Genomic DNA, 23,743 nt, shown 5'->3' with positions numbered 1-23,743 from the left:
AGGAGGCTCCTGGACAGCGGACGTTGGTCATTTTTGGGGTTTAGGGGGGTTTTCCAAAAGAGAGAGCTTTTGTAAGAAGAACTTCTAGTGAGAGAGAAATTGAGTGTATGGGAGTGGAGGGTGAGATCTTCTCTTGTAAATTTTTTTTTTCATAATGAAGTTTTCATGTCCCGTGGAGGCGAGCCCTTTTGTGGCTGATTCACGTATTTTGATTATTTTTTATTTTATTTCTTTTTTCTTCCTGCTGCATTGCATGGTACTAAAAGATCCTGGAAGGTGGTGTCCTGGCCAGACATCCACCCAACACAAAATTGATGGATGCTAGCCTCTACCTCATCTGTAACTGCGATAGGAGAGTGTGCATATAGCTTTCTACATATTTCACTGGATTTTTTGGATGACGGAGATGACCAGCTAAACCGACAAATGAGAGATGTTACATATTAGAAAAATAAACTAGTATAAGCTCCTTGAAACACTAGCTAAAGTAATGAACTCACCAAGTTCATAGGCCTTGGCAGCTACATTAACAGTAATTTTGATAGATATCTTTCTTATATTTATGAAAGGAGGATAGATTAGTTCTTTATCAAATCATTGGGTTTGGGTCGGAATAGATTAGATCAGATCATTTATCTCAAGATTCAAATCAATTTTAAAATCTCTACGGATCGGATCAGATTAAAATTTAATAAATCTAAATTCGATCCAAAATAATAGAATGAGATCAATTCTAAAAAAAATTATAATTTTTTTAAAAAAATTTTAATTAAATTTATATAAATTAAATTGAATCAGATCATGAATAAATTTGATTCATTTGCAGCATCATCCGATGCTCGAATCCGAACAAAATCCATTTGCAGCCAAACTCAATCCATCTGCAGCCTTACTCAAAGGACACCCAACCGACAACCTTAGGACTTTTACGGGAGTCGCAGAGTACTCCAAAAAGGTCCGAAACTCTCACGCGCACTCCGCTTCTCCCTCTCCTCTTTTCCTCTCCAAAGCCTCAGCTCTCACTCCCAGTGGAGAGAAAAAAAAGAACGCGACTCTGCAAACCCAAAACCCTCCCAATCCCTCCTATCTCCTTTTTCTTCTCCGATTTCGATCCCCAATCCTTAACCCCAAGAGATAATATTTCTTCCGCTCCTCCCCTTCCGTCAACCCCACTAAAAGCCCGATTCTTCTCTTCCTTTTGATTTCTTTCTCGTCCGCTTTCTTCGCTTCTATTGGTTTCTACTGGTCCCTTTTCTTGAAACCTGATTTTTCCTTTCGTTTGAATCTCTTTTTCTTCGCTTTTAGTCAATTGTGTCGATTTCTACTTGCCCTTGTTGTGGAGTGATCCGAGAGATGGGTTTTGCGCTTTTGGAAGTCCAATTTGATGCCAAATTTTCTGTTTGGTTCCGATGTCTCTACTCACTCTAGACCAGTACCTCTCCCAATCCCTCCTCCCTTGCTTCCGGAGTCGAGAGGACGAGGGCGACGAGGAGCAGCAAGGGGCAAGGAAGAGCATGTACTTGTCTGACAAGCCCCAATCGGTCGATTATTATAAAGAAGATAGCCGCGACATGATGATCCAGGTCGTCGGCAATGGCGGGCTGCCGCCGCCCCAGCAGCAGATGATCCTGGCCGAAAGCAGTGGAGAGGACCACGAGGTGAAGGCACCCAAGAAGCGGGCTGAGACCTGGGTCCAGGAGGAGACGCGGAGCCTCATAAGCCTCCGGCGGGAGATGGATGGGCTGTTTAACACGTCGAAGTCGAACAAGCATTTGTGGGAGCAGATCTCGGCAAAGATGAAGGATAAGGGGTTCGACCGGTCGCCGACTATGTGCACAGATAAGTGGAGGAACCTGCTGAAGGAATTCAAGAAGGCAAAGCATCATGCGAAGGGTAGCGGGGCGGTGAAGATGTCGTACTATAAGGAGCTTGATGAGATGCTCAAGGAGAGGAACAAGAACCCAGCTTATAAGAGCCCCACGGTCTCCAAGGTTGACTCTTACCTGCAGTTTTCTGATAAAGGTATTATTCATTTGATCCTCTTTTGTGTTGTTCTTGTATTTGCTGCAAGAAAGCATTTAAATGGGCATTTATTGTTATTTGAAGGGAAGTTTTGGTTGATTGATTGAAGAGTGTGATTAGGTATTTAGACATTTTGCATTGATTGACACTGTCCATTTGGAAACAAGGTCCTTGTCCATGAATTAATGCGGGGATTTTACAATAGGATATCAAAGGGGGGATTATGCATGAATTCAATTTCCTTACTTTCCAAATGACCTTGGATCACATGCATGTCTCGCAAACTGTTTACTCTTTCACGAGATATATATGTTATTTTATGTACTTAACACCTATTTAACCAAATATGGACTTTTCAGTGTATCTTCAGCATGTCAGTGAGAAACTGGCAGTGTATTTCCTAAGACACCATAGTCAGTTTCTTGCATGTACCTTTCTTTTTCATGACTCTGTATAATATCTGTAAAACCTTGAAGCATGTATTTCTTATGCTTCTCAAACTAGGATTCTTTGGATAGCCTTGAAGCATGTATTTCTTATGCCTTCTCAAACTAGGATTCTTTGGATTAGGTCCTTGTTTGATAATTGGTGTGGAGAATGCTCTTTGTTTTATTTTTAGGTGCATAGAATCATTGGCCTGAGGTTTTGGAGTATTGTTGCTAAATTTAGAAGCGAACAGAGGAGAGAGCTCTTCTTATTCATGTAATTGATGAATTGTCTATGCTTGAAATGTTAATATAAGTAGATGCATGAGTGGACTTTAGACTTTGGAAGATAATGATGTAAAATTCAATATGAAAAGTAAGTTCACAGGATTCATGGTATGTAACTATATTATCTTCCTAACAAATTTGTCAACAAAGTTGAAGTGTATATGATATTAATTAAACTGTGAATTGTTGCCACTACAAGTACTTTGGTTCTATTCTCAGATTAAGCTTCTATTATTATTACCAATTTGTAATCTTTAGATTGTGATATTGACGTGCAGAATGGTTGATCTTTGCTCCAGCAAATAGTAATGTTACTGTTTTATGTTCCTATTTTCACCTCTTTTGGGATGTTAATACATTTTAATAGGTAGCATGTTTATTGGTTCATATTTTGTATACATAAGTTAGCTGCATGACTTCATCTACTTCCCCCCATATACTGGCATTTACTTCTCATGACTGCTTGATCATTCATTCATTCATTCATTTGTTGGTTCTTTCATTTTCTTCTATTTTGTAGGTCTTGAAGATGCTAATATTTCATTCGGGCCTGTGGAAGGTATTAGACTATCAATTTAAAATTCATGAAAATTCCCTCTTTACATTGTCCATTGGTTGTTTTTGCTTGATATATTCTCAGTTTTGATGTTTTCTTTTTCCATGGTTAATTTTTTCAGTACTTTAGTAGATGCTGTTCTCTAGGGTTGGTTTAAGTTCTGCTTTCTCAGACATGCATCATTGCACTCAACAGATTACTTATGTAGCTCAAAGTCATATGGTTGAACTTTTAGATAGCTCCTGCATGGTAATCAATTTGTAATTTAAACAAAAGTCTGGAAGATGTCATGAAAATATAGAAGAGAAAACAAGAACATATTACCGAAAAAAGAGAAACATATAATCTATAGGCAACATTGAGAAAAAAAAGGATATGCTTTCTCCAGAAAACTTGAAAAAGGAGCACTTGTCTTTCCTCTCATATCAGTAATAGTGAAAAACCCTTAGATGAATATTATAGTAGTATGTTAGCACCTGTAATTGGTGATATAATTGGGGAAACCTAGTCTCTGAAACATGTCATAGACTTCTCGAATAAATCATAGATCAGTAAGGCACTGAATATAGTTAGGGACTATTGGCAATTCAATTTATGCCAAATAGCTAATTCTAGCTACTTTATGCTGAAAGCAGTATTAATCCTTCAATCGTGATGAAGTTGGAGACAAATAAATAACTTGTGTAAAAAGCTTGAGCATACTCGCTTGTGTCATACTTGCTTCTTTTGTATCATATAATAAGAGTGAATCCAAATGTCTAAATGCTAGCTTTAATGTCTGACATATGGCATGTGTTCTAGTGCTAATTACTAATATGTGCATAAAGCAAGAAATATTGCATCAGGGCTGCTGTTTGTTGGAATAACTATTATTTTAAAACCAATATTAAACCTAAATTAGAAACTAGTTTATGAACAGACAGGTTAGAAGACGCAATGCTCACCATTGGACCAAGTTGGAAGAGGACTGGGCATAGCATGGTAGGGTGTAAGGGATCCCAACATGAGCGAGCTGACCCAACTTGAGCTCAGCTCAAATGGCTAGCCTGAGCTTCACTCAAGTGTGAGTTAAGCCAAGAATACCAAATCATGCTTGGCTTGTGTCACATTGAGCTGGCTTGAACAGAGCTTGATTTGACCTGGGCATGGGTTGATTGGAGGAAAAAAAGAGCTGGATGGAGAGCTTCAAATTGGGAATTGAAGGGAGAAATAATCGATGTTGTAGTTGTTTTAAGAGATCCATGGATGCCATAAGAACTCAAGGGTGGCATACAGCACAATGGGACTTTCTAGGGCTAATGTCATTGAGCCTTTAAGAGAGCAAACTCGGGGGGGGGGGGGATTGGAGAGAGGAAAAGAGAGGGATAGGATGGTGTCACAAAGAATGAGAGGTTGAAGATTTCTGGTACTTACATCTTTTTCTTCACCCCATTTATCTAGTGATCTTAAGTTGTTAAATCTATAATCTAATGGCTACAATTTTCACCGTAGAGCAAAAATTGTTGTTGTTAGTTTTAAAATCTAATGGCTAAGGGCTAAGGCAGCCTATTGATTCTAACTATCAGTTGATTTTTATGAATAAAATATCAGCAAGTAATATTTGTTTGTTTATGATTTGAGCTATATTGACCTAGACTTGAGTGAAGTAAATCTAGTCTTTGTTCAATTTGTATATTTAGAACTAAAAAATTTTAATTCATGTTTAACTTATCCATGAACCAATATCTAGCTTAATTCAAGCCAAACATGAGCTCCTTATGAATAGTTTGTTCATTTGACAACCTTTTAATATGGTTAGGATGGCCAAGTCTGTGGAGAAATAACATCTTAGATTCAGTTACTTACAATTGCTTACAATAGCTGGAGTTGCTAAGAAAAGTTGCAACTTGATGACTTGAAAGGCCTGATGGAAAACTTCTGTTTAAATTGTCTTGAAATGGTCTATTGGTTTGAACAAGATTTTTGCATTGTGATGAGTTTGCTTAATTCTCCTTATCATTCATATTGGTGTAAACTAAGTTTGATGCTCTTAGGAGCTTAAGGTTGCAAACGATGATGACTTAAAATTGATGTCAAGCTGTAAGAGTGGGTTGTATCATGTGTTAGGTATTAGGGATTTTGGCATCAAGGAGGAACAAGGGTTAGAATTTGAAGTTGAGATGTAATGATGAGTTTAAGCTAGACCTAAGCATTCGCTTGGTAGACTCAGGTTTAAGCTAGGCCTAGACCTAGTAGCAAGATAACTTTGCTAGGCTTGAGATATGCGTTACCACAAGCTTAAAATCTTTAGCTTGGGCTTACTTGATGTAATTGATTGATGATGAGGTTTGATGATTGGAGAAAAGTTGGGCTCAAGCTTAGCCCAACCTGATTGGAGGGTGTGTCGGCCGATGATTGGTTCGACGCTGTATGGGTTTGTACGGTGCCATTTTGGGGCATATCAAAACAAGGAGAGTTGGAGAGGGAGAAGGAGAGAAAAAGAGGGAGAGGGAGAGATGGGGACAGGGCCGAAATCTAAGGACCATCGTGGATGTAGGGGGGGAGATACAGGGGGAGAGAGAGAAACACTAACCTGAACCCTTGGAGAGGGTGGTGGAAGAGGGAGAGGAGGGAGGGGGAGGGAGAGAGGGTGAGATGGGGGGACTTATCTGGGAGCAACAACAGTGCTAGGTAAGGGCCAAACCAGTGCAACACCCTGGAACAAGCAAAGGAGTGAATGAGCAAAAACAGTGAACCCTTGAAGAGCAAGCAAAGGGGTTAGGGGGGAGGGTTTTTATAAACTGGGTATTGAACCATCTCGAGAGGTTGAACCATTATTGACTGGCATCGATACGGTTCGATATGGGCCAAATTGCTTGAGTTCGAGTGTGTTCAGCAATCAATGGTTTGGCTAGTCTGGGTTGATCCAACTGATCTAACCTGAGTCAACTATGCTCATTAGGTCTAGGAGGGAGGAGGGGAGAAATCAGCGAGAGGGAGGGAAGATTGGCCTTCTAGTTAGCCTAAGATGGGAGGAAGAGAGGCTAGGAAGATGGTGACGATTATAGGCCAGGTGGGGATAGGAGGGGAGAGAGATATAGAGAGAGTAGAGTGGGTGTGGGTGGGATGCTAGGAGGGCCTCCATGGCTGACCGCCAAGGAGAGAGGGGGGGCAATACTGGGTAAGGAGAGGGAGGAGGTTGGGTGCTAGTGGTTGAGGAGGAAGAGAGAGGAGGAGAATGAGGAGGCTTATCGATTAGGGAGGAAGAGAGAGAAAGAGAGAGAGAGAGGAAGTCAATTGTATTAGCAGGGAGAGACATACATGAAGAGGGATAAAGGGAAAAGGGGGTACTAGGGTAGCATTATCCAAGTAGAGGAGACAAGGGGAACCTAGGGTTTCCCTTCACTAATCCCAAATCTATTTTACGATCCAATTCTCTTACCTTTTTTTCTCATTTCAAAATTGGAAACAAAACATATCTTATAGTAAATCATATAAGATATAAAAAATTTATAAAGATATAATATATGTTTAAGTTATAAGTTACAGAATGATATATGTAATTATATTCTATAAAATGCAATATATGCTATATGGTTATACAAGCATTAGGCCAAGTCAGGCTGGGCATGTTTAAAAGATGTCAAGCCTGAGCCTGACTGTATTTCTAATTGAGCATCAAATCCTTGTATTGGGCTTAGCTTATTGAGTCGAGAACCTTAGCCTAATCTTGGAAAGTATCGAGGCAGACGAGGCTAGGTCTATTTTGCTCAAGTCTACTTAAAATTTAGAGATGCAAATATTTATAAATAACTATAAAATTTAGTATTATTTAGACTGCTCATTTTTAGACCACTTGATGCATAGATTAGGCATCTCCAAATCCCATAAATTTTGGTATGTAAGTAGTTCAGAGGTAGTAGATTATATCTAATGGCTCGGATCATCAATGTAAGATCTCGATTGTCCAATATAGAATTGATCAGATTTAAGTGGAGATCTATTCAAGTATAGCCAAGTCCAACTTTGTATGAGCCAGACTCGGCTAAACTCAAATGGATGAACGAAAACAATCCTACTCACCTTTGAAGATAAGGAGGATCTAAGTAGACCATAGCGTTGTCCTTATGAGTTATATCCTACCTTTTGAAAAGGTGAAAACTTGACAGCATGAAAATTGTCCTTTGCACAAACACTTCGTTAGAGCTCCAGAAAAGTTGGAGATGCAAAATCTTCATAAGAATATGTTGACAGGTTCATGCTCTCATGCTTGGCATCAAGAGGGTGTCGATGGTCGACAAGGTCATCTTCTTCTTTATTGGAGACTGACCTTAAATGGAGAAAGTGTTTCAATTGAAAGAAATTTGTGACATTAGTTCTACATATGCGGCAAATTATTATAAATCTCAAGGGTGAACTTACAATGTGCATGACATGAATCTTAGTAGCTGGAATCTTCTACTAGGATAATGCACTTGCATTAGAATCATCTTGGAATCTTGAACCTACACCTGCTTCCTCACTAAGCATTTCTAAGTATCTGCTTCTTTACTAAGTATTTCTAAGTATCTGCTTTGTCACATTTGCCCTTGCATCCACAACCTCACATGCATCTGCTCCCAGTTCTGGCAACATAGTCATGGACATGCAAGCTTACAAGGTTGAGGGCAGTATGTCTGATAGGGTCGTCACAAAAAGAGAAAGGGATATGGCTAAGGTTCAGAAGATCAAGGTCCTATATAGTGCTTAATATGTGCAAGGCTGTAGCTTTTTGATCAATACATGTAGCATCAAGCTACAAGTATTTTTAAGAAGATAAAAAGGAAAAGAAGTATAATGAGTATGGCTCAGTATTGGGAGCTTTAATAATTTTGATGGGATTAATGTGATAAAAATAAAGGCTCTCAAAGAACTTATTCATATTCCTGAAGCTGAACTCTATAGTGGTATGTTTTGAGGCATAGCTGGACGCATGTGTGACAAAGAGTTGCATTGATGGAGGTCCAAGAAGTTTGGTCTACAGGTTTCTTAGGATCAGAACAAGATAAAGATAAAGTTAGCTTAGGGGTCTGGTAGGTTGAGGGCATCAACAAGGTAGTCCTTGTCCATGTGAAAGCATAGAAGAGGTACTGGGACTTGTGGTCCTATGTGTGAGTGTAACGTTATACTTTGGATTGATTTCCCTCAAGAGGTCAAAGCCATCCTACTTTTCCTTGGAATGTCATGGGTCGTGAATGAAGACATGCTATGCATAGTTCCCTCAATGTCAAAAGATTGCATAAGGGAAAGCTAAGGCTTTATTATTGATATAAAGGGCCAACCTTTTTACAACTAGTTGGGTTGAACTGTTGAAGCCAAGTAAGCATGATGCACCACAAGGATTGCTATGTCGTTATGCTTGGGATGGTTGAAGAGTAGAAGATATTGAACCTTGGGATCAGCACATGCATTAAAATGGTTAGCACGTAACGACCTGAATTTCAAAAACAAGGTTAACACGAGACTTTATCATGCAAGCAAGAATGAATGCACACAATAAAGGTTTTTGTATGATCGCATGGGAGGAGATTCTTACCAAGTGAGGATTTTATAGTTGGTGAGAATAGCAAGATTTAATACAATTGATTGGAAAACAATTAAGAAGGTTTGGTATACTATGCAAATAATCTTGGCATGAGAGGATGCTGTAGTTATGAAGGAGATCTTAGGATGCTTACCACTTACCCTATATTTGTACATTAGAGAAATACTTTAAGATGTATTGCAGAATTCTTGGGTTTTTTGTGTCTGCTGGATACTTGCCACTTGGTTAAATCTCTCCTTTTCCCTTTGAGGGAATGTCACTTGACTAAATCTCAATCATTTCAAGTAGGAAATAGACTTTATACCGAGAAAGAGTTCTTGTACTGTTACCAAGCAAGTATTGAAGCAAGTAAAGGGAACTAATGATGGAAGTTGGACATATTCATAGAATTGTGTGCATATGGCATCAAGTTTTCTGAAGGGGAGACCAGGGTGTTTAGCATGAGTCGACGTGCTTGGGGTGAGGAATAAGAACGGTGGACAAGGCACTTATGAAGAAGGGAGCATGTTATTGGTGCAACCTATGCACCAAATCTACGAGAAGATAAATTTGTAATGCACAACTTGAAATGGGTTGGAGTCATAGAATGTTACATTAGCCATTCTTTGACAAGTTGCCAATAGTTGAGGGTTTTTTTTTTTTTTAAAATTAGATATAATCAACAAAATTTAGTGGATTAGATGTAGAGATGGAAATGGGTTGAGCTTCCTCGAGACCCATTTAGTTGGGACAACTTGGGGTTGGGCTATGGGTTGGATTTTCTAGATTTGGGTCAAGTGTAGAACTAAAAATTAAAGTATCAAATGATTTTGGGAAGGGTTTAGGCAAGTCCTTGGTCCTGTTTGAGCCTATAGCCTGAAGGTTGAATAATATTTTATCAAGTTATAAATACTATATTTTTTATTTTTATTTGATGCATTTAATCTTCATCCATTTAAAATGGATGGATGGGATTGGTCCATTTAATATTATTTAATTTAATTTTAATCTTCATCACTTTAATGTTATATTTTTTTTTTATTTGTTGTATTTTACTCTTCATCCATTTAAAATGGATGGATGGGATTGAATATCTTAAACAAACCTAGTTTGCTTTATATCTGCAGCCCCATCTCTTTGCCACCCCACTCATGCTCTCCCTTTCTACTGCACCACTTTGGGTAGTATATTCCTCTCTCCCCTTCTACTTCTTCTGTTATAGTTTGCCTCCTCCAATCTCTCCCAGTCGTAGAGCCACCACTTCTTTTTTGCACCCCTCCACCCTTTCTGTCCCCTTTCTTGTTCTATCTCCTCTTTTGCTTCACCTTCCTTTACTACTCTACCTTCCCTTCTACTCTGCCTTCTTTAGTATCTTCCCCTAGAGGGGCCACCATCTTTTTATTTTTACCCTCCGTCAAATTTGAAGGTCTTTGACCTACCTTCATCAGCTATGTGTGTGTGAGAGAGAAGGGCAGCAGAGGGGAAAAGAGATGTGGGCTTGTTTTAAGCCCAACATTTTCGGGCCATTCAGCTTGATTCAGGTCAAGAACATTTGTGCTTTGGATGGGGCTTAGATTTGATCTAGGGTTAGGCTTTGGCCGGAGGTTTTAGAGATTTTTTGGGCTTAGTCCCAGCTTGAACTTCGATTTTTTTTTTTTTGGGAGGGGTGGGGTGGTGTTGGGGGTTGGGGCGCTAGGCTTGAGCAAGAGGGTCACCCAATCTAATTGGTTTGATTTCAGCCTAGGTATTTGAGTTTAGCATTAATATGACCATAAGGATGTGATATCATCTCTATCTCTACTACATTGTCGCTTTTACCACTATTCATTGCCCTACCATTTTTGATATGGTTGCATGGGCACAAGCATAATACAAATATATACAGCCTTGCACCCATGTGTGGAGAGGTTGTTTCCATGTTTGGAACCCATGACACCTAGATCACAATAGAGCAACCTTATCTCTGTGCCAAGGCTCACCCCTAGTATGTACTGAAACTACTGGCTTTTAAAAAAATGAACAACCACGAGTATGCACTGCATAGCCGGTACAGTACTGTTGGTATGCATCAATGCACACTGGTACTAAACCTGGATGGCCAGCGGATACTGGTACATAGGGTTTCAGTGTACTGGCACTTGAACCATGCTGGTTTGGCATTGGAACAGTATAACGATCATACTGTCCTGTTCCAGCAGCTTTTGAAACCATATATATGAGTTTGTTTCATCATTGCACAATCATGTATAATGATGTGAAAATAGAGACCAGTGTTTTACCTAGATCTAGCCATATGTCAGGGGGAATGGAGCTGCATTTCAAGAAATTTGTGTTAAGAAGAGTCAGATAGCAATAAACACTGAAACATGTATTGTACAGTATGTATATTAATTGGAACTTGAGTAAATCGGTCTATTTTTAGGTACCAACTCCTCAATAATATTTCTGGTCATTTTGGGCTCTGATTTGCACTAATCAAATTGCTTTTTGCTTCATATAAATTTGACTTGCCTTTGACCTGTTCATTACATGGACATGAAGGCCATAATTTCATATGATATTTTGCTTCATAGTGTGTACATGGGTAAGCTCGTGAACTTTATATATTGCTCTTGCTGGGAAATAAATATGTTCAGCCATCAAATCTATATTTAACCTTCTGATTTTTTTTAATATTCTTTTTTTTTTTAATGAATATCAGGAAGTGGTAGGTCAACACTCAATATGGACAGGCGTTTGGATCATGAGAGACATCCTCTTGCCATAACAGCAGCTGATGAAGTGGCAGCCAATGGTGTCCCCCCTTGGAATTGGAGAGACACCCCTGCAAATGGTAATGCATCTTACTTGCAGTCTAGATTAATTTTTGCATTGTCTTGTATATTGGTTTCTTCTGATAAATTATTTTGGAAGCATGGAAAATTTTTTTGATTTGTTTTTCCTTGGTCTGGAAAATGTTATTGAAACTGAATCGTCTAAGACTAGATGCAAAGTTTAAGCAGATGGTTTCATTTTTTATGTCAATGAAAGTGAATCAAATTGAATATTCTATCTATTTTTAATATCATGCTCTGCAGTCTATCTTGATAGAACTTAATAAATTTCCACATGTAGATGTAATGGCAGTTTTGGAAAAGTAATGCTTGCCTTCCCTCCTTGTTCTTCTTTTTCGGTAGGTGGCGATAATCATACCTCGTATGGTGGAAGGGTTATTTTAGTCAAGTGGGGAGACTACACAAGAAAGATTGGTATTGATGGCAGTGCAGAAGCAATAAAGGATGCAATCAAATCAGCATTTGGAATAAGGACTAGAAGGGCATTTTGGCTGGAGGATGAAGATGAGGTAGTTCGTAGCCTTGACAGGGACATGCCACTGGGAACCTATACTCTTCATCTTGACGATGGTAATGTAAAATGCTTATATATTTTCCAATGACCTACTATTTAAGATTTTGTATAATGGTTATCCAAATTCAACAGTTAAATAAATCTATACGTGTGTTCATAATGTGCCCTTTTTTCAAAATTTCCCTGCCACTTTTCAGATATTTGGAATCTTGTTCTCCAAATATTACAAGATGGTGTAATTGTCTTTTCAGTGTTTAAATGCAATATTAGGTATAAGAGGCTGGGAATGATATTTAAATACTATTCAATCATCTGAGTATTGGGCAGGTAATGTATAAAGTCAGTTTGATCAACTACACAACTTTGCTCCTGCCTCAGCCATTTTATACTAAGGAAAAACTACATGAAAATCTCAGCATTTCGTTACTAACTTTACAATATTTCTTGATAAGACTCTTTGATAGCCTTCTTTTCTTTTTCAAATTCTCATGGGGTGAAGAATTGCATGAGTTATGTACTCATATAACAAGGACAAAAAGAGGCCATCTAGTGGAACCGTTTTATGTGAAACTTTTTGCAACAACTTCAGATTTATCATCACTGCATAGCTAGATGAACATCCCCATTTCAGATCTTGATACCTAATGCATGCAAATCGAAAAGGATACGCAAGGCGTAGGCCTCCTGAAATGGTCTTTATCTCTTTAAGTCTTCATTCAGACCCTCTATTTCAAGCTTTCAATGCTAGTTTTTATATTACTAGCATTTGACAAGCAAATGCATATAATGCTTTGATTAGCCTGTGCGTGGTTGAAATTATATACCAAAAAACTGTTGGGGTTTCTCCATTGGCTGTCATTACTAATGAGTGTTATTACACTCCCATTGTTGATCAAATGCATCCCATATGATTATCTGCTTTAGAAGTTTTTAAGAGAAAAAAATGGAGCACATCTAAACAAGCGAATGCATTTTTATGCTACCACAAATATTGAGGAGAAAATTGTAAAACAAAGAGTGTGGCCTGACACCCGGACAGTCATGGAGTTTGGAAACTAAATAGTTATGTTGAATTGATTGAATAAGAATATAAATTATCGTATAAACTAGGAAAATAAGCAACTCATGTTTTGTAAAACAAGATCGGCATAGTTAGGACAGAGGCATGAGAATTGGATTCTTACACAGCCAGGCATCTGACTTCGCAAGAGGAGAAAGAAAAGGCAATATGGGTACATGTAGGAAAAATGAATAAAGAAAGTGTTGAAAAATATTATCGGTTAAGATTCTTACTACACGTATTTCTTATCCAAACTTTCCTGTTAGTTACAAGCATGAGAAAATAAAATTTCACAAAGCTATTTTCATTTCTACATTTTTGACAGTTCACTTCTAACATCATTATGGTGGGTCAAACTCATTTTGGAAGCATGCATGCTCCACCCATCTCTAAAAGCTGAAATCCAAGAATTTGATAAGTTTCCAAGCTTATGAGGTGCACTTGATTCGGATAAGCATCTGACACCAACTTGTAGAGTTCTAATGCAACTGTCCATGTAACACAAGTAAATGCAAATTATGCAATTCTTTTAACAAATTTTAAATAAATGAAAGAATTCAGCTCCTTTAGTCACACCTGTACATGTAGGTCAAACAGGAAATATATTGTCTATGTATGTAATCTTTGCATATATTAATATTTTCCGTAGAACATGCACACAGCACGTATGCAGCATGTTGTATTATTAGATAGTACGTCATCACCATGTCTTCCTCTCCGAATTTGGAAACTTAGAGATTCAAATCTCCTAATAATATATGCATTAATTCATCACTGTAGTAATTTTAAGTATATTACTTATTAAATAATTAATATTTACTTAACTAGTTAAAAGTTGGTAAGTTTTATAAGAAAAAAGAAGGCACCTATCTAGCGAGAAAATATGTAACTGCAGTTATTTTTCTATTCCATAAATATTAAATACTATATACTATTGAAATACATCAACATACAGGGCGATGTTTCCTTCCTCGAGAAAAGAACGGTCATTTTGTCAAACATGGAAAACTATCGATTGCTTATTATTCTCTGAAACTAATATTTCCATCTATTTTCTTCATTTTTGTCAGGATCATAATATTCAAATTGCTTTCATATGTTCCCATTTATTTATTTTAGCATCAATAAGTTTTTTATGAATATTTCTTGTAACTGACAAGAGTTTCACATGGCTATATTTTTCGTGAATACGTGTATGCCTGCATGCGTGTGTGCATGTGTTTGGTACATGGAAGCTCCAATATTCCAAAGCTTAGCTATTAGTTATGACTTGTGCCTCGGTGCATGGATTGGTAGGCCCTGAAGTTGATCATCCATGATATTCATTATGTTCTAGATATCTCTGATGCTTGCAGACCGAAATTTTAATGGGTTGGATAGTCCTGAACCATATCATCAAAAGGAGTCATTTGTTATATTACTAGATATGAACAACGAACATGGACGCGGGATACAGATACTAAACCGATACCGCAAACTTAGCAAAAAAAAAAGAAAAAAGGATACAATATGGCTAGGATAATATATATTAAATGTCTGTATGTACGTACATATTTTATATATCCACATGCGCGCGTGCGCGCACACACACATGCACACACACATACATATGCATGCATGTAAGAAGGCATTCATAAAGCACAGTAAGCTATCAAAATAACAGTCCATATTTTATATGAGAGCTTGAACTTCTAGAAACTCATTATTTATTCATCATTCAAATATATAGACCCCAATCCATAATTCATATCTTAATATTAGCATCACAGACTACAAAATTAACCATGCATTCTTGAATGCTTCATGTCACAAAGGAAAGAACACTCATTCCTCTGTTTGGGTGAATGCTTCATGTCACAAGGAAAGAACACTCTATTCCTCTGTTTGGGAAGTATCAGGAAATATCTTGAGTGTATCCAGGAATTATCAGGGTATTTTTTTAGTTTTGAAAAATGGATACTAGACACAAATTGTCGAACATATATTTGAGAAGTATTGTACAAGTGTATCAATATGGATGTGGTAATGTGATTTAAAGTATTTGTGCTTCCTAGAGTACTACAAAATTGTTTGTTTAAGTATCACATGAAAAATGAGTAACAAATCTTCAGAGAATCTGAATTTACATTTTAGGCATTTAAGTTGGTTATGCAGGCAAGCAGTTCATCTGTAACTTGTTTTGGCTCGGAATCAGCTTAGCGGAAGTTCACACAATTAGTAAAGGAGTTGAGCTTGAGACTTATCTTTATTTTTTTGATCTATCATGCTCCAAAATATTACATATAAAAACTAAGGCATATAGTTTATTATCTCCTTTTTTAATCTGGTTTATATTTGTTTATCAAATAATTTAAAAAAGGATGTATTAAGGGGGTGCTTGGTTCATGGCCAGAATTGCAATCGAAATGGGAATCAGAATGGCTTGGAATCAGAATCGGAGTGGCCAAATCTCCCGAAGCGCTTGGTTCGTGATCGAAATCGAAATTAGAATTGGAATGAAAATTTGAATTCAGAGAGAAGAGTAGGGATTGAGTTCTATGTAGATTGGGCCATTCCCATTCCACCCCGAAATTGAAATCGGAATGGGACTCCTTCCAACCAAACGGTTGAATGGGAGTCCCCCATATCTATTCTGATTCCAGACCTCCACTCCCCCAACTAAGCACTCCCTAAATGTATTCATGCTGTTAGGTTGACATGTAATGGTGGAATTAGCTCAAAGCATGTCTTTGTATGTATTTTTCTTTTTCAAGAAAAGCCTAGGGGACCTTAAGTTCTCACCAATCACTTAAATGAGGCGTTCAACTTGACTTTGGCTTGAAGTAACTAAACTGAGCTCAAGCTTGGATTGAGAGCTGAGCTTGAGCATGGCTCCTGAACCTCAGCTCATTTTCACCTTTGTGGGTATTCAGGACGTTGTAGATGATGAATGATATGGACCATTGGTTTGGATGACCCATCATGCATGTTGACTAGGAGGCATACCTGAGTTAATTATACATTGTGGGCTGGAAAGCTGTTAAGATTTAAGAGTGTTCATGCATGAGATGATGCATCTCACTGAGAAGCAATTTATGCACACATCTCACTCTCTTCTAAATGCGTTCCTCTTATAAATTAAATATGTTGCTCTGTTTTCACTCTCTAATAAATGAGCAAAAGAGAAAGAAACGAAGTGCATAAAATAAATGTGAAGTTCATGTACTCCAGTATCATGATTGATGGTTGCATCCGTCAAATTCTTCATCCTCTTGACTAAACCATGTAATTGCATGCGTATTCACATGTTTGTGATTATTAGAAGTTTAGAACCATTGGCATCCATCAAACGTTTCTTCCTCTTGACTAAAGCGCACACATTGCCTATGTGCATGCACATGCACGCATGCACGCATACACCTGTGAGGATATGTGAGCACATGCACACCTGTGAGAATATGTGCATGCAGCATGTCTGTGAGGATAGCGAGCCAAGTTGTTTCTATGTAGAATCATTGATTTTCTGTTAAAACATCATTCATGGAAAATCTTTTTCATTTTATCCAAATGATATTCCATGAGTTATGCTAATATCACAAGATATTCATTTACCTAGTAATAAATCTCCTTTTGCTTCCACTTTTCTAGATTTCCTCTCTCCTTGGTCCTATATTCTCCTGCCATACCCTCCTCTCCATTTATTACCCTACACCAAAGCCCAAACCTTATCAATGCAAATCATCCATATGGAGAATCTAAAATGTTGATCATGATCACACCTAAAAAACATGAGCATTTATTGTGGAGGTAACTTTTTTAATAGATCATATGGTATTAACTCATAAAATTGATGGCAATACCTGAGTTGTTTAAGGAAAAAAAAATGAATGTGCATTGTGGACCCTGTAAATCAAGGATGATCTACTAAGGTAAAAATAAAATAAATCATCATATCTGGACCTATAGATAGTTCCTTTTATAGTTTTTTGCCCTCCATATATATATGTATGTATGTATGTTTGATTCTAGGGCAACTTTATACAAACACAACCATATCTGTCAGTTTTTGTAGTTCATCTACATATACATTGATTGGGTCGAAATATAAAAAATTAATTGAAAACCCTCTTTTTATCTTCACCTTCTACCAGTCCTCTCACTTCATCCTTTGTTGCCATCACCATTTATCATTTTCTTTCCATATTCATTACCCTACCATATTCGAACTCTACCATTATTGATCTGATCACCTTATATCTTGTTTGCGACTAGAAACTTATTCCTACCTTGTCCCATCTCCACTATTCTCAAGTACGTGATAAGCCTGAGATTGATTTCTTCTCTAATGCTGCTTTTATTTAGTCATCATTTACTTTATGCCCTTGTTCGCACTATCCTAGTTTGATTGCCCACAGTGGAAAAAGGTGAAGAAGTGATGCCCGGTCAGAGGAGGTAGTAGTTAGATCACTGAGTGTCATAGTTGATAAAGATTGTGGTGAGAACCAAAGGCGGACTAGCTAGTATTATGATGGGGATGGCAAGGACTACTGCTTTGAGAAGTGGGCAAATTGGGATAAATCTGGAATGGAGAGCCAAGGAGTCAGAAGTTGCATAGCAGATGGTTTGAACTTAAATCATTTAGTTCAACCACAATGTACTAATAGTTCCACCTGTTTAACAGACGAGGTGAAGGTAGTGCGGTACTACTACTTACCAGTTTGTTTCTATTTCCATTTCAAGTAACTAGTTGGGTGGATCAAACATGTGCAGATGTGCATGGGTGAGTGGGTGGCTTCATGCATGTGCCTGTGCATGCCTGTACTTATAATTCTATACCCTCAAGGATGTTGCCACAATGGTATTATGAATGTGTAGGGGCCTCCTGGCTTTCTTACCATCGCATTCAATGCCACAAATACAATGCAATCATCATTATAAGGTCAGTTGATGGGAAGTATTGTGCCCTCATCTATTCAAAGTCGTCACTGAATAGTGTCAATATAGTGTGTGGTACATTCACTCCTGTACCCTGCAATCATGATATATGGAGAATGGAGATGCTTGCATCTTATTAATGCAGAGATGTCTGTCAGCTTCATGTTTTTTGAAGATACAATTCAGTGACACTAAGTATATTTATCTAAATTGTTGGAATGATTGCATGTGAAAGTTTCAGTACAGAGCATTTTCCTCTAGACGTCTTTGTAGAATCTTGAATTAATTCCATGTTTTTTATGTGGTCTTCTGAAAACTAATGTTCCTCCAATTGATTTCCTATTCTTGTTCAAATTCTTGAATGATGTTTTAACTCTTGTTTCATCATAAATTGGCATCTTTCCTGAGGCTTAGATCTTGACTTTTCTGGTTGTTTCAGGGATATCAATAAAAATTTGCATATATGATGAGACTGACCGCATAACAGTTCGTACTGAGGAGAGACAATATACACTCAAGAGGATTTTCGTGATTTCCTTAATCGCAATGGCTGGACTGGCCTAAGAGAGTTAAGTGGCTTTAGAAGTGTTGACACAATGGATGACCTTCGTCCTGGTGCTGTGTATCAGGGTATAAGACTCCTGAGTGATTAGAGAGCACCAAAAAATATATGATGACTTGAAGCACCAGACAACCATATACTCACGGGTTCACAAACTGTTCATGCTGTTTGACCATTGAGGTTGTGCATTAAACTACTAAGAATAGCTAAGTTTGTAGCTTTAAATCAAGCATCCTTCCTAATGAAGTCACATTGTCATTATCCAAATCTTGTACATCATCTGATCAAAAATGTTGACTTGAAAATTTCTGCTGCAGTTGGATGTCCAATGAACCATTTCCACCCCTGAGAGGTGGCTGACTCTACTAACGTTGTAGATAAATCTATACAAAATGATTCTCTTTACAGAAATTTTTAAGCTTGTCTGGGCAGTTGTTTTAGTGGGTTTATAATTGGTCATTGCACAGCTCTTCTGTAATCCTGTACGGTGCAATTGCAATCTTTAAGAAGGTAAGTCGACCTTGTCATTGATGCAGCTGCATAATAAATATCATGGCATGTCGGTGCTTCTCTTTGTTTGATGTGTACTGCTACCCTTTTCTATTTTCTATTTTCTTTTTTTTCTTTGATGATGGAAGAGTGCTGCTTCCATTACTGCACCATTCCTGCTTCATTCGCCGGTCCTATATGGCAGTTGAGAATTGGTGCGACACACAGGAGGAAGGTGAGTGCTAGTTGGGATCAAGCCATTCTCAAAGTTCCAACTGCGACATCAGCCTGTTGGTTGTTACATCAACAGCAGGGAATAGGTGATGTTTAACATTTTCCTTATTCAATCTTATACTTCAATAATTCACCAGGTGATTGATTCAACTATAGATTTTCTGGTGGTTTTTGGTGGATAATTGCCAAAGATGTGCGGCAATCGCTTGAACTTTTGAATGCGAGGAGTAAGAAGTTTTGGATAAGCTTCAGGGTATGCAGATAGAAAGTGACTTCATATAAGGTAACAAGTTGATTAGATATTTGCGATACCCTTCAGAAAACAACGATGTTCAGACACCAATGAAGGCAAATAGTCCGGCAGATTGGTTGGCTAGGAATGTTTAACACCAAAGAAGGCAAATAGTCTGGCCGACTGGTTGGCTTAAATGGTATGCATGGATAAATACAGCGTTGTTTGTGTACCCATTCCATATGGAATTAGAAAAGCAATCAGCTACTGTGTTAATCTGCATGCAAGGAGGGGTTTATGATGTCAAAGTAATCGCATTTCCTCCCAGACATGATAGAAACGGCAAGAAGATAGATTTGTCTGCAACACCAAATAAAAGTTTTGGATCCATATGTAACTGTGTGGTTGATTGGCAAGAGAGTAGGAATGCTTGTCATATTATAGTTCATCTTGATGATGTTATAGTGTTGTTATGCATCTAAGCATTAAATCCTTGCATCATCCAGACTTGCAGTTGCTTCATGCAACCATGAACGCATTGCAAATGAGTCTGAAAACATATTAGGTGTTTGGCTCTGTTTGCTCCTCTATCCCGATAATGGAGAAACGAATTTGTGGTGAGTAACGCATGCCCTTTGGAAGTAGAATATTGTTCTAAAAATTTTTTTTCTGGTCAGAACACAAATACTGGATATGTGCTTATTATTATCCTGATACAGGAATAGATAGATAGATGTGGACCAATTTTTGATATATCCATGTATCTTAAAACAATGGTATACGTTCCCAGCTTCTTGATGCATCAAGGATTTAACTGCTGTTGTATGATTACCATATGTTTGAACAAATTTAACATTGCAAAAATCTAGTCTACATCCATTACTGATAAAAAAGTATATTGGGAAATTACGTGATTCATACGCATCTGAAAGAGATAGATTACTAGCTAGCTGCATTGTAATTGAATTTATTTTAAACAAATATGTATATTACTACTGTTAGTATCTATTTGTTATATCCTTTAATATCGTTAGGAGTTTTGACATGCTGCTCAATAAATTCCATCCAAAACTAAAAAAAAGAAAGAAGAGAAGTAGAATTTACTGTAGTGACATGTCTTTATTGATTAAACTTTAGTTGGGATATCACCGCATTGATATTTGATCCATGTCTAATCTGTTGAACTCTAAGAAAGATGGGAAGTCACTATTGTACACAGCATAGCTAAATATTCAGTTATCTCAAATCTTAAAAATGCATGAGTCACACCAAAAGTCTTCAGCAAAATAGAAGGGCAGTCTTCACAGATTCCTTCAAGAAAGAAGAGATGGAAAAGGGAACTAAGAATGCATAAGACCAGACATAGACCGATACATCCAGTATATTACATAATTTTCCTTTTCTTGCCTTAAATAGAACATGAACAACCAACAGTAGTTAGCTCAGTTAATTGGCACCTAGAGGCTCCAGTTTCCATCCTGGGTGGTGGCAGATAACCACTGCATATAAGATATGCACAGGAAAATGCCGAATTGTGTACTTGTAGTCATATAAGATTGTAAGTTGAAGATCTTCAGAATGCATGGCATGCTAACTTGGTCTATCAATACAACTATGAGCTTTTACAACCTATGCAAAAGAATATTTGAACTCAGTGGCAAACTATGAGCTTACAAAGTCGTTCAAAGTCAATTATGCTTGAATATTTTAATGGGTCATCAAACCCCCACATATACATTCAAAATCATAGAACACAATTAGTTCACAATCTTAATCATGTTATCTTCTAATTAATACACCATATAGCCATGCATTAGATTAAACAAGTTCACCAATGTTGATCTGAAACAAGGCACTATCTGGATCTAAAACCAGGAAAGAATGCCTTCACTGTCATTGATAAAGGCATAAATTTGAAATGCTTGTCTCATTAATACACCATGTATCTATGCATAGTTAACTGGAGAACCCATGATCCCCACCCACCCTCCAATCTCTTATCACTCAGTAAAGTAAAAAAACCATTCTTTTCCTTGTTTCTCAAGATTGTATCAGTCATTCTAACAGTTCATTGAATGCAACATATGTTCACAATAGCAATATCAAATATTCAGTTGCTTTTGTAACATAAGCCCATTTAAACTTTGGCACAAGGTCTCTTGCAACAATGCAGTAAATACATAAAAATAAACAGTGCAGTAATTACAACAAACTATTCCTTAGATGTGAACAGCTTCAAATTATAGCAGTAAAAGGAAATACGGAATTTCAGTCCATGCAACTAACTTCAAATTTAACAACACATCGCTTCACAATTCGGCACAAAATGCAGCATTCAATGACGGAAAATGTTTGCAACTCCTATGCCTCAAATGTGAATGAACGATTCACAGAGAAACATCTTAAACATAAACAATGCATTACAAACAAGCTACTGCTCATCCCAGTCATCATTCTTGTAAGAAACCAGTGTATCCACTTTACGTATCTGCATTAACCAAAGGGAAGAAACCAATAAGAAGCCACAAAAACACAATCCAATCATTAGCACAAACACAAGATTTAACACAACAGGTGAGTGTTAATATCCTAAACCTTGGTATCAAAAGAATGCAACTTCACCATTTGGGGGTTCTTGATCAGTTTGGCATCACTCTCAATCCAAGTGAATGGAACAGGACATCGTTATCCATGTAGGCTAACACATCGAAAACACCTAAATAAAGAGTACTATTAGGACCAATCAGGACCAAAGCTAAGAGGTTAATAAATTATAATTTTTGACTAAAATCTTAACAGATAAGTGAATGTATTCAATTAACATATAATCCATAGGCAATATCTCAAATGCATGTAAGGAAGAAAGAATAATTACAGGGTTCATCAAGACAGGGAGGTAAGTAATGCAGGAGGCAATCTGACGCATAATCGCCTGAATCTCCCCCATTATTTCTTTGTCACTCTTTTCCCTACGACCCTGAAATAGAACATTGCTAACCAATAATCAGAAGACTGAGAATTTATAAAAGAGAAAACTCCTTTTTTTTTTTTTTTTTAATGTTCGATGGTTCTACAAAAGGAACATAGATTTCATATGGATCGAAGAATTACCCCTTTTCAACAACCTCGGCATCAGTCTCTATGTTGAAATTCCATCTCTCAAGAACCTCCGAGGTGGCCTTACTCATGATCACAAGAACAACCCTTTGTATTTTCCCAGTTTCCAGCATTCTTCTCAATCGAAAAGAAATATATCGCCATTATCAGATATCAAGAACACCAACAAAATAAGCAAAAGAAAAGAAAAATCTAATAAGCAAGAAAGGAGAACAGCGAAACTTTGGAAACATGGCAAAGAATTTACCTGATAATTGGGAAGTTAGACTAGCGATGAACAATTTCACTCCTTCGTCCTGAGTCAACAGCATTGACAGGGCCATATTTCTTCACCTTGGTGAAACTCTCTTCCGGATAGACTCCGCGATTGTAAAGGAATGCTGCATTAAATCTCTTTTCCAAAGTTAAAAAAATGCCTTCAAAATCCAGTCTAACACACAAACCAATGGAAACCAATGCAAGAAAAATAGAAATATCAAATATTTCATTCAATGTTTCAACCTTTTACCTATTTGCTGCATAACCTGCCGAGAAAGACCCAAGAACAAGGATGAATCCGAAAGAAACTCCTGGAAATAAGAGATGAAATGGAAGGGACGAACGCAAAGAGGAGAAGAAAGAGGAGGAATGGGCAAGGAAGTACCAAAGAACTCACTGACAATGGCTGCGGAGCATCGGAGAGTGATGTCACGCTCCAAATCTGGGATATAACGCGTTATGCTATCGAGGATGATAATATGAAATCAAAATTCATCTTCTTAAATATATAACAGATGTATCATAAATAAATATAATAATAAAATTTAATTCAAATATTTAATTAAATCAAAATTGATTCAGAACATCTAAATCCAAAGATGAAATAATTCAAGTCTTAAAATTCATAATGACTACAATTCATAAACATAAACTAAATTCCTAGTGCAAAATTTTCAAGCTTGCTTTGCTGATCCC

General features: G+C 37.4%; 1 protein-coding gene and 1 pseudogene across 1 annotated transcript; one reads left to right on the top strand and one right to left on the bottom strand.

The window, feature by feature from the left end:
* Positions 1-958: 958 nt before the first annotated feature.
* LOC140851667 (trihelix transcription factor GT-4-like) lies at positions 959-19,033 on the top strand. The gene is given in 6 exon segments (XM_073243648.1): positions 959-2,022; positions 3,256-3,294; positions 11,535-11,666; positions 12,010-12,237; positions 18,595-18,657; positions 18,660-19,033. Coding segments are annotated over 6 exon segments (1,224 nt in total). The 5' UTR covers positions 959-1,409; the 3' UTR covers positions 18,809-19,033.
* Positions 19,034-22,103: 3,070 nt separating this feature from the next.
* Positions 22,104-23,100, bottom strand: LOC140851746 (mitotic spindle checkpoint protein MAD2-like; annotated as a pseudogene).
* Positions 23,101-23,743: the final 643 nt, after the last annotated feature.

This window comes from Elaeis guineensis, chromosome 9, assembly GCF_000442705.2.
Source record: "Elaeis guineensis isolate ETL-2024a chromosome 9, EG11, whole genome shotgun sequence".
NCBI lineage: Eukaryota > Viridiplantae > Streptophyta > Magnoliopsida > Arecales > Arecaceae > Elaeis > Elaeis guineensis.
Note: the sequence above shows the minus strand (reverse complement) of the source record. Positions and strands in the feature narration are given on the sequence as shown.